At 36.0% G+C, this 12405-nt stretch overlaps 1 protein-coding gene across 12 annotated transcripts in view; it reads right to left on the reverse strand.

Moving 5' to 3' along the window:
• Dgkb (diacylglycerol kinase beta) overlaps positions 1 to 12405 on the reverse strand; it is a 609362-nt gene that overhangs the window by 434637 nt on the left and 162320 nt on the right. For all 12 annotated transcript variants that reach the window (XM_010643347.3, XM_033757026.1, XM_010643348.3 and 9 more), the window contains 2 exons: positions 10129 to 10248; positions 1739 to 1856 (listed from right to left, as the gene is read on the reverse strand). In XM_010643347.3, coding sequence (XP_010641649.1) covers positions 1739 to 1856; positions 10129 to 10248 — 238 coding nt within the window. The remainder of the gene's footprint in view (positions 1 to 1738; positions 1857 to 10128; positions 10249 to 12405) is intronic.

Consider the following 12405-nt stretch of genomic DNA (forward strand, 5'->3'; position numbering starts at 1 on the left):
ACCCTCATTTTTTTTTTTTTTTTTTTTGGTTTTTTGAGACAGGGTCTCACTGTATAATTGAAACTGACCTGGAACTCACTATGTAGCCCAGGGTAGTCTCGAACTCACAGCGATCCTCCTGCCTCAGCCTCCCTAGTGCTGGGATTACAGGCATGTGCCACCACGCCCGGCAACAAAACACTCATTCTAAAGGAGTTCTAAATGCAAAAATTTGTAGAATATTAAAAAGAACAGGTAGTCCATACAATAAAAATGGAAATAAAACTAAGCACTTCCTGAAAAGTAAACAAAAATCACTAAATCCACATAATATTTTTGCAGTAAAACTCGCCTAAAATATGCATGTCTGTTATTTTTTATGTCCGTAACTAAGGAAGAAAACAATTTTTTCTACTCTTCTCTATAAGGGATAATATTACAAATATTGTCTTTACTTCATTAGTAGGTTTAGAAAAGTGAGCAAAATTCTCACTAAATATAACTCACCATATCTGAGAGTTTTTCCATATGCTTCTATCAATAAAGTCTGTCATAAGGTATTATTTTCTTTAAAAATCATAGAAATTTCAAAACAAAGCATTTCCTTTGTGCATGGAGAATGTTCTTGTACAACTAGCAGTCATCAGAAAGTGCCTTACAATGTGTTAAGTGGCAAACATCATAGAACTTCATTAAAATGGCAAAATAAGAAGTTATAAGGATATATAATATTAAGACATAATTTCTGATGTCAGATCATGTATCTGAAGGTAAATTCACAAACATAGTATGAAGGAAGCACATAGTATTATATATATATGTGAAAATCTTGTGTGGAAGTCTGACTTTAAAAATTACATTTAATCATATGCATAAAATATTCCATATTTGATAAACTGGAGAGTTTCATAACTTTGTGCACAGCAAAAGTGGGTATGGATAAGAAAACTGCTGTATTAAGAGGCAACTTCATCATTAAGCCAAGAGGGGATGATGTCTACTCTGATACAACAGGAATGTCAGGGAATATAAAATCCTCTCAGGTAAATCCATGGAAGATTTAAAAATACACAGAAAATTTTATAAATAAACTCTTTTATACCCTCTTTGCAAATTCTAAGTGGCAGAAGTAAATCAATAGAAATAAAACAAGAAAAACAGTAAAATGAAATTAAATAAATGGACACAACTCTTGAACAAGCAATGCTTTGGATTCCAGTGTCCATAACCATGTATTTTCTTTATGACAGCAAGAAAATAACGTACTTGAGTTATGAAATTTTTTAGTTTGAAAGCAATTCTATTTCAAATCAATTATTGTGACTTTTTAAGTAAGGCCTGAAGGAACTGGCGCGTTCCATGGGAATAAAGTGGCCAACATAGAAAAAAAAAAAAAAGAATAGCTATGAATAAGATATGTACGTGCAAAGTTAGTGGGCATTTTCAAAATAATTCCAGAAGAACTGGGAATCATAAATAAATTAAACTATAGTGAAAAGAAGATAACTAAAGAACTAGAAAATGACCTTAGTTGTTTATCAAAGGAAGACTTTCCCAAATCAAAGAAATGTGAAATTCACGTGAACTAAATGTTCAGAAAATAAATACATCAATAAATAAATACCAGTGACAACACCCGTCCTAGGAATAAGCAGGGCCAGGGTTATTGCCTAGGTCTCCTCCTATAAATAGGCTCAGTCCATGCCCGCAGCCTTCGTCCGAGTGAGCGGAAGGCACTGGGCAGAGCGGTCATACTCACAGGAGCAGCACAGGCCCTGCTTCCCCACGCCAATGAGCATGTTGAGGCAGAGATTGCAGTAGGCAGGTTTGTTAAAGTGCTTGAGTCGCCACACATGCTGTCCGTCATCCTTCACATTCTGCACGGGGCGAAAAAGAAACAGATTTCACTTAATGAAATCAACAGTAGAATGTGTAGGTGCCAATAAAATTCAGAGCTGGACAGAAGCATTTGAAGACAATCTGTTATTTCATCTCTGACTTTCTCCAAGATCACCACGGAGTCTTTAGAAAAACACATGTTCTCTTGTGGAATGAGCTACTGCTAACAAATCTCTGATGCTATAGCAACCCACAAATTCTTGTCTAATGTCAACAGTCCAGCAGCACACCCAAACCATCATAACGACCTGCCACTTAGAGCACTCCCTGAGAACAGGGACGTGCTTGCATTGCTTTTCAGTACTTTATCCTTAGCACAATTCCAAACACAAATACACGAGAAAGAGAGAAAAAACACTCTTGTCTGGGAGAAATGAAAACTTGCAAAGACTATGTCAACCCTTAGTTGGTAGTAAATTAAGGAAACGTCACAATGGTGGTTATTCTTGTAGGACAGCCGAGGACAGGATGGGATGGGATGGGAAAAGCCATATAAGTAAGTTTTGGTGATATTCTGGGACTTAAACTGTGGATTCCTAATGTATTACAATTTAGTATAACATATTCTCTGTCTCAAATAAAATTTTTTTTTAATTTTTATTTTTTTATTTAAATTTTATTGAGTTTATTGGTACATTTTAGGGATACAGTACAGTTACATTCATTGTGGGGATCATGTACCTTTACATGGCAAGGCTTCCTTGCATTATTGCTTTGTTTATTCATCTTTCATATAATAGGGATGAGCTTACTTTTATAGAAATATGGTAAAATACTAAAACTTTATTAATACATTTATAACAATCACTATAGTTATTTGCCACAAACTATTAGTTTACACTTTTAGCCAAAGTAAAATAATTATTGGTTTCGATGCTGAATAATCACTGTATAATATTATAGCTACTTGTCTAAGCTGCTTAAAGACAGTAGCACTGTTCAAGATTAAAATAGCAAGAAATAAGATGATGATAATGAATCGTGAACCCCTTAAAAGAACAAAATATTGCATGAAGTTACTATATGTCATTACTTTTGCGAATATCATTTTCTCCATTAAAATATACTTTTTTTACTCTATTTGCTAATTTGCCTGAAACTTACATTAACTTCAGATCTCAGTATTGACATCATTAAAACGTGCGTTGTTGTTGTTAACAAGATGTCATTTTTCTTAGAATACATCAACTAATTTTTAAGCACCTACTATGTTCTGGGAAGCTGATATTAATTATGTAGGAATAGAATAATATAAACATGCCCAGGTCATCTTGTTTCTCTTGATACTAAAATATTAATAATAATGCTCCGATCACATTTTTCTCTTCTCCGTCCAGAGATATGCCACTAGGTTCGAAATAGCAGAGAAAAACATCTATACTAATTCTTACATTAGAATCAGAAATGTCAGATTTGCATCATAATATAAAACATTCATGGAAATGCCTCCTGGGAGATAATTCTCCATGGGTCTCTTGAATTTCTGCTAGCATGTTTTGCTAGCAGAAGCGCTTTTTGAAGAAAATCTCTCATAGATACTTGAATCCTACACAGTCTCGGACAATAGAGATGTGTCTCCCCCAAGGGGAGAGAGCTGGTTTATTAAGTGTTCAGTCTTTTAAAGATAATCCCGCACTTCTAAGGAAAGGTTCAACAGGTTTCTGCCGAGCACACTGTAAGAGATTTCGCTTCTAAGCTCTGGTGCTTCATTGGCCCTGGGTCCCGCGTATCGCCCATGCCCACGAGACTCAGGGAGAAAAGCAAAGCAAAGTGGCTCTGACGTGAAGCTCCTGCTGCTTGCGTGGAGTGATTCCCTCATTGTCTCTGACCCAGGAATCGCATGTCTCCTGCTGGTAGTCGGGATACTGCGGCAAACTACCACATTCACCTAGAAGTGGGGTGAATTTCAGACAGTTCACAAACATCAAAATGGCTCACGTTTATTTTTCTGATGAGGGCCTAACAAAATCTCAACAAAAGCAGCCAACCTGAAGGCTTCGTGGAGAGAACTTCAAGATATAGCTGCTTCAATTTCCTCCCAAAAATCTAAAGAAAAGGCTTTGTAGTAATCTCTGAATTCATTCTGGTTTGAACGAGTCGTACAATTCCTAGCAGCCATACAATGTAAACAGAATGTATCCTTAACCTTATCTTTTGCAAACATTCTGTATTTCCAAATTTCTATTACACTCAAATACTAAACATCTAAGGGCAAAAGTTTAGATATAGGGCCATTAATTTAAAAAAAATAAACTGATATATAGTAAAGAGAAAGGCTACATATTTTAAAATATTTTAAATAAAAGGAGAAATGAAAAACATTCCAATTTCCTCTGCATGACTGTTCTTACATTCCTTGTCATTTTTTTTCCATTTATTTTTAAATGATTGTCCATTCCATGTGAATCAGCCTCAGCCTGTTGCAGAGCACATATGGACTAAGTTAACTGGCATTTTCCTTATCAAAAAATAAGCACGGCTGAATGTGGGTGTTCTGTCAATCAGAACACTTAGCCATGTTACAGGCTGCAGCTGATGTACAAAGCCATTATCCAGGCATACAATGCCTCACCAAAACACAAATTAAATAGCTTGATAGCTCTTAGCTGGATGCATTGCCAAAATATGCAAGGGATGAAATATGTATGTGACTTCTTTAAGAGAAGAAATTGAAACCAGGAGCCAACTACTTCTCAGCAGTGCAAATTACACTCCAAATCTTATGTATTTTCCTGTCTTGTCTTGTTTGTCTTATTTAGATTGTAAACAGTGGGAAAGAGAGAAAATCTGTCTCTTGCTATATTCTATCAGCCAATAGAGCATATTTCTATTAGTACTTCTGTTGCAAATAAATATTTATTTCCAAGAAAGGAATTCATTTTTATTACAAAAAAATGAAGAGAGAATCCAGAGAGCTTGGTTCCTGGCCTAGGATGAAAATTGTGAATAAGCCATTTCAGCTCTCTTCTTGTTTTCCCCTCTAATAGAATGCAGGTACCCACTTTCCCTCCCTGGGCCATGCTGTGAGGTTTCATTATACAACACCTGTGAAGTTAATTTAGCTCCTCTTCAGAGTGGTGTTACATACACAGAAAATATTACTGCCATGACTGGGCTGAGTTGCATACACCCCAGGGTTTGAACCGGAGGAATTCAGAAAGGTATTTGTAGGTTCACTGTCCTTCGCCCCAAAGTTTGTTTGTGTGTGTGTCATTGCCAGGCATAACAGCATGCAATACATTTCTCTTCAGTTCAGTTCCTGAGAAGCCAAAATAATGTTTCAATGGGAAGAACACTCGCTGGGAATTTTTGAAATCGTCTCAGTATCTTAGCAATTTGCAAAGTTTTAGTTTTTTCCTAAATGCTTTCAAATTCATAGATAGTGCTCACGTGAACTAGAGCTAATGGAAGTAATATTTTTCCCTAAGACTTCAAGGAGAAATGACACTAATCTCCCAGCCCAAGTGCTACCAGCCGTGTTTCAACTGCCTTAACATGGGACATACAGACTAGCTAATGTTGCAAATTACTCCAACTCATTAAATAAGGAAGACCAGTAAATTTCCTTGCTATTTTGTTGAAGATCTTAAAAAATACATGTTAATATAAAACAGACCATTTTTTGAGACAAAAAAAAAAAATGAGCTCTCTTGCAACCAGACAATCTAGGGAAAAGTATTAACCTTCATGGTTGGCTTGCAATCAATTGCTAATTTTCAGACTGTACTTTCTGGGTTCAGGATGGGTTTTCCCATTCCTATGATTCGAATGTAAGCTCAACAGCGCAAAATACCATATAATCATTTTCTTTCAATGACCTAATCTGAAATCTGGAATGTTGTCACATCTTTCATGTTTTGGAACTTCCCTTTGGATTGAACCATGTGTAGAGAGCAGCACAAAAACTCATAACCCAATTAGATTTTAAAAAATTGGAGTATGAGATATCAGTTTTCTAATTTAGTCAATTACAAACACATCGTCTTTGAAACTCTATTCCTCAGGCATTTCACCAGAGAACACAAGACATTGTCCTTTTTTGGGTCAAGTTAAGAAAAAAAAGTGTCCTAAATCATCCCAAAGGTCAGGTTTATGATGTATGTTAGGATGAACCACCAAAACTTTTTTGTACAAATGGTATGAGAGAAAAATACTCCATTCAAATCAATACAGATTCAAAGTAAACTTACAACCCATGATCAGAAAGTTAGGGAACTTTTGCTTAAAGGGTACCTTAATGTGTACCATGCTTTAACCTAGTACACATGTTTAATATGCACTAAATATGTACTCCTATTTTCATGATGGTATGGATTCAGATTTTTCTCTGTTACACTTTAGTGGAGATTTGAGATTACAAGTGTCAGCGAGTGAAGCACTATTTATTATTTCATTCACCCGGAAAAGTGGGTATTAGAACTAGAAGAGTGTTGAAAGAGAAAAGACAGGACTTTGGCTGCTTTTCTTTTCCGGAGAGAACAGCTCTTCTGCACAATATAACCCCATCAGTTAACAGCAGAACCAGGTAAAGGCCAATTTGATGAAGTCCATTGCTTTTCGGCTCTTTCCCCATCCATTCCCACATCTTGCTGTGGTTTCTGTCTGCTCAGAGGTGTTAGACAATTTTTTCCTGAATGAGCAAAAATTAGTTAAAACTCCTTCCATTTGTAACATGGCAAACTATTGACAGAACAGATCAGGGATTGGGAAAACGTGGCATTGGGTCAGATCTTTCTAGAGGCCTGTTTTGGCAAATAAAATTCTATTCAAGCAGAGCTGAGATAGTTCATTTGCACAGTGTCTGAGAGAGCTTTGTGCTATAGCAGCAGACCTGAGCAGTTGTGAGAGAGACCTACGGCCCCAAAGCCTAAATTGCTTAATATCTGTCCCTTTAATGATGGCAATCACTAAAGCAGATAATTATTAACAAAGAAAAATGTTTTTCAAACCATGATATTTAAAAAAAATTGTTCAATGATATGAATACTGAAAGATGGCTGAATAGTCTCGGGTATACATTTTTATAGTGGCAATCTAAATCTCAAAACTATCCAAACTGTCAGTTTTCCTTCATCAAGATTTTGTACGATTTCTTCATCTGGCTTTTTGTGAGGGTTGCAGAATCCTTTGTAAGAAAAGAAATGGCTATTGCTACCTACACTTTCTCCTAGAACCAGGTCCAAAGGAACTACATTTCTGAGTTTTGGTAGCAAAACATATCATTTAAAGTAAAGTAGCATTCAGTGTTCTATTGACGAAGAAAAATAAACTGCAATGAAACCATAACTGTTAAAATTGAGGCTGGCTCTCCTAGGGTGACTCTCCTAACGCTGTAATTTGGTTACATGCCACAGTCCTTTCAAAAACATTGCATTGCTCAGCACTCACTCTGTATTATAATCTACTCCCCAGGCTCAGCCATGACAACAGGCAAGAGTACACAGGACGACAGAACAGGGCGGGCTCCACAACTAATGGCCAACTTCAAGCTGAAGCTGCTAGAATTCCATTCAACAGTCAAAAAGTGGGATGGGAGGTGGGAGGTAAGGTAGAATGGATCAAAGCATAGGTAATAACATAACACATTAGCTGTCTACTGAAAGGAAATAAATCTCAATTACTAAAAAAGGCTATCATCACTCAACTGTCTTAGTGTCATTCCTGCTACTTAAAACAAGTGCCATGCCTTGGATTTAAAAGGCTGTTTCTAACAAACACATGAAGTTTTATGATTATCGCACACGTTTACAGGGTTTACACATTTATTAAGAGCAAGTTTTAAACATAGTAGCCTTAATTTTTAAAAGATGTAAAAGAAAGGAGAAATCCCCCGCCCCAAAAGAATTGTTCTTTACATGCAAAAAATGCTTAGTCTTAAATTACACTATTATGTTAAGCAATGTAGCCCTGCCATCTAGTGGATACAATAGGGAACACAGTTCTGCAACACAGTTCTCATACTATAATCCCGAAACTGATTTCCCCTGTTAAATTTCAATGTTTTTGGACTAAAAACACAGGATATTAATTTACAAGTAAATTTTAAAAGTCAGCTATGTATAATTAACCAAGTGAACTTCAAAGACAAACAATTTCCATTTTATTAAACTCACTATTACATTAGAACTAATGAGGTACATGTTATATTTTTGTTTTGTTTTGTTTTTGTTTTTGTTGTTGTTGTTTTTTTTTAAGACAAGGTCTCACTATGTACTTGAGACTGACCTGGAACTCACTATGTAGCTCAGGCTGATCTCGAACTCACAGCAATCCTCCTGCCTCAGCCTCCCTAGTGCTGGGATTACAGGCGTGCACCACCACGCCTAGCCCTCATGTTGTACTTTCTTTTTTTTATAAATTTGAGTTAAATTTATATAGATTTGTGAATTATATTAGCCATCCACTCTAAATAATAATATCCAAGAAAAAGCATCATTTCAAAACACATGTGATGTTTAACATACAGGTGACTAAGTCCACCTTTTCACCCTTGTCTGCCTCACTTTCAACCAGGAAAGATTTCATCTATGCATTCTTACAATACAGTGCCTTCATTCACAAGACAATTTCTGATAGCACACACAATACACAAGTTATAGCTTTAAAATATAACATTACCTTGTAGGAAATCATTGGTGAAATTTCCTAATGGAGTCTTTTGACTATTTTCGGCACAAACAATGCACTAAATTCAAAATGGTGCTATTTTTGTTAACTTTTCTTTTGTTTCCCCTTAGCCATCTGATTCATGTGACACTTGTATCATAAGGCATACTAAACAATTAAATACTTATAATATAGAAATACATAAGTTATTGTAAAAAGATGCTAACTTAGATGCAGTATACAAATATAATATATGAAGAAATATAGCTTCATCAATTATCAAAGTATGAAAACATGCCAAGATCTACATTCATTATGTTTCATTATCTCATGTAGTACTTACTAGCACTTAAAATTTTTTCTTTCCTCTAATTATGACTAAAATCCCTTGGATCTTATAAAAAGTAAGATAAAAGTAATAGTAAAATGTTTGAAGTTCCACATACAAAAAAAAAATGTTGATGCTTCTTAATTTCCAGATACAAAAGATGTAATCTTCTGAAGCCCATTAATTGGTTGTTCTATCAAATGAGTCCCTGAATCCTCAGCCCACTTGGATATTCCTAAATCCAGAGGCTCATATTTGTACACACACTCACATGCTTTAACGAATGCAGACTGTAAGACGTCTTGAGAGTTGACTTTTTAACGTCCGTGCATTGAATGTTTGTGGTATTGTCTGCAATCCAAACAATGTGTTTTGTTGGTGACAGGAAACATCAGAAATGTTGAGGCCTACAGCAAGGTGGTGAACACTATATTCTTGCGTCTCAGAACTTTAACTGTTGTAAATTTTATGGAGCCTTTCATCCCTAATATTCTTTGAATCTAAGTAAATGTGCTACTATGTACTTATTATAGTTAATTCTTATTCAATGATTGATGCTGAATGGAAAATCTAGCATTGACTGTTGATGTCATCAGGTTTTAAAACTAATTACTGAAATTTACTTCAGGGATGGGTTAGAAAAATTTGCTTTCAGAGTCTTTATTATATCACATTGTGATCTTAGATTCATCTGTTTTAGTCCCCCAAATCCGTAGTTAGTTACCAGTGCAATTGGCATTGGGTTAAAAACACAGAATTTTCCTATTAAAGATTTTTGTATAAAAGAAATTACATAGAAGAAAATTATATTTAAGAAAGAAAAGAATTTTTTATTTAAAATATACAAAAGAATAATTTGAAAGAAAGTTTGGATCCTTTCAACCACTCAGACATGATTCCTTCTTCCAAATACTGGGTATCAATAAACTAGATGTCACTGACAGAAGAGGGACTTGGGAAGGGATCACAAGAACCAGATAATACAATAATATTAGTGAGCTTCTTGCATTAGATGATCGATGAGTAGGTCAATAATTTTCAAAAAGTAGATTGTACTTTAAATAGAAAAAAGAGAGGAAATATACGTACAGGCTTCAGACAATACTTTAAAATGAATCAATATGAAAAATAAATAAATAAAATGAATCAATATGTTTGCTGCAATTATCACCACACAAGGAGTTACTGCTAAGCTGCACCTTGGTATATGTTTTAGAAGTTCCAGGCAATTATCACATGCTTCGTGGTAGGAAACCGGCCAGATCAGTTTGTACTAGAAAAGGTGTGATACAGAACTCCGCTGTGTAAATGCTTACATTTTCTAAGCCCAGAAGTACAAGAAGAGGAATCGTGGTCATCCCGCCTTGAATCCACTCCTCCAAAGACACCGTTCCATCGTGATCATAGTCAATTTCCTCCATCATTTCGTGAAGGATCTGGAGAAGAGGAAAAGAGGGGAAACTTGCAAGAGTCACTAAGATAAATCTCATGCAACATGACTACACATTACATTTTTTGTTTTGTTTTGTTTTGTTTTTATGAGACAGGGTCTCACTCTGTAGTTGAGACTGACCTGGAACTCACTGTGTAGCTCAGGCTGGTCTCGAACTCACTCACAGCGATCCTCCTGCCTCAGCCTCCCGAGTGCTGGGATTATAGGTATGCACCACCATGCCCGGCGACTAAACATCACATTGAAGTACACAAATTGCGACCAAAAGCTAAGTCGAGAACTGGCATACATAATTTGGTTACTTAATACAACATTAATCCTATTACTGAGAAAATAGTGACTGCTATAATTTCTACAACTTGACTACCATCACCAGTCAACTCTCAGAAATAAGTGCTTAAATTTTTAAGATTTTCCAATGAATGCAAGGGGGAAAGTGGTCTTTAATTGCTTTCTAGAGATTTTTCTGGGGGGTTCATATATATGCCAGAAAATGTCTGAACAAATTAACTTCATAGCAAAGAGCTCAAATAACTCTTTGTTAAGTTGTAAGGAGTAAGAGAATTAAGTTGCCTTTAATTGCCTATCAGAACTTAATAAAGCCAAAAAGTTAAATGATCTAATCATATTTGATTAGACTTCCTTTCTAAAGATGATTTGCACATAATATTCTGAAATGTTCTCTGCAATGTTGTAACACTTTTACCTCAGTGGATTGATGATAATACGAGGACTTCAAAGGTCTGCTATGAGAATTAAATGTGTTTAGGTTTTATAAATAGAAGACACCCTGGCATATATAATAAGCACATACAGAGTGTTATTTGTGTTATTATTACTAATGCTGATTATATAAGCATTCCAGCCACATGATCCTGGGCTGCTCGAAAAGGGAAAAATTTGCTATCTATAATGGTGATTTTTGGTAAGAACTCCAATAAAGAGAGGAATTAATTGTTGTCAGATAGCAGGGGAATTGTTCATGGTAAAAAAGAAAGAAACAGGATTAGCAAAGAGATAAGAAAAATTTCAATGAAAGAAATGCATTGTCCCCTATAAGAAATATTATTTCGAGTAAAAATCTGTGCTTGGTTGTTTGGTATCTTTTCCCATTAAGTATTTAGAAAATAGGTGTTGCCCTTCAGAACAGCACACTGACCTACAAGTATGAGGAAGGGGACTTTTAGGAGTAAAATGGTGCAATAATAATTGTTTTAATTATTGAATAAAAAGGTATTTAGAGCTTGTTAAAATGGCATAAAGTCCTGTTAAAATCCTCTGCCTCTTGTGGGCACACTGCTGAATCACCCGAGAAGGAATCGATGAGATGAAAGCTAAAACACAGAGCACGTGTTGCGGATGGCCGATGCTTTCGTTTCACTCTTAAAGAATCTAACGCTAGAGCTAGGGTTAAGCTGATCAAACTCCTCCCAGGCCGGGATTTACCTCAGTGGTTCTGCCGCCTGCTTTGTAAGTGCAAGGACCTGAGTTTGATCCCCAGAACCAAAAAACAACACAACACAACACAACACAAAAACAACAGCGACCACAACGAAACCCAACTCCTTCCAGAGACATTGCGTCTTCCCCTCCTACGTGAGATCAGCATCAAATATTCACTTCTCTTCATTCAGCTATGCAGATAAGAGTGAGCAAATGTGCATATTTATCTCAAAAGGAGAGAGCTATTGAAGCATTAAGGAGATGAGGCAGCTACCATGACTGTAAAACGTGTTGGAGGAAAGGCTTTTATCTTGATTTTCTACAATTTAGACTATGCAGACCGGAAGTGGATGTATCAGGAACACACATGACAAATGATGCGACAGGCACTGTAGTTACTCCTCCTGTGTGGGCTCACACCTCTTCTGATCAAAAATAATTTTTGCCAAGAGGTCATAGGGCTCACTTCCACTTCAAAAGCTGACAGGAGAAAAAAAAAAAAAATCCGCCCCCCTTGCTTCCATGAGCACAAGCAGACTTGACTGATAGAAGAACAATCTTCTCCGATAAAGATCTGAGTAGGAAGAGAGGTGGTTTACGTTCATGCAATCCCAAAGGTTGATAAAAGTTTTAAAGATCCCTGGATTTCAGTGAAAAGTGGGTTAAGGCAAATCAAGCAGTGAGTGAAATATGTGGC

This window comes from Fukomys damarensis, unplaced genomic scaffold (genome assembly GCF_012274545.1).
Source record: "Fukomys damarensis isolate Sample0158 unplaced genomic scaffold, DMR_v1.0_HiC HiC_scaffold_4, whole genome shotgun sequence".
NCBI classification, from domain to species: domain Eukaryota; kingdom Metazoa; phylum Chordata; class Mammalia; order Rodentia; family Bathyergidae; genus Fukomys; species Fukomys damarensis.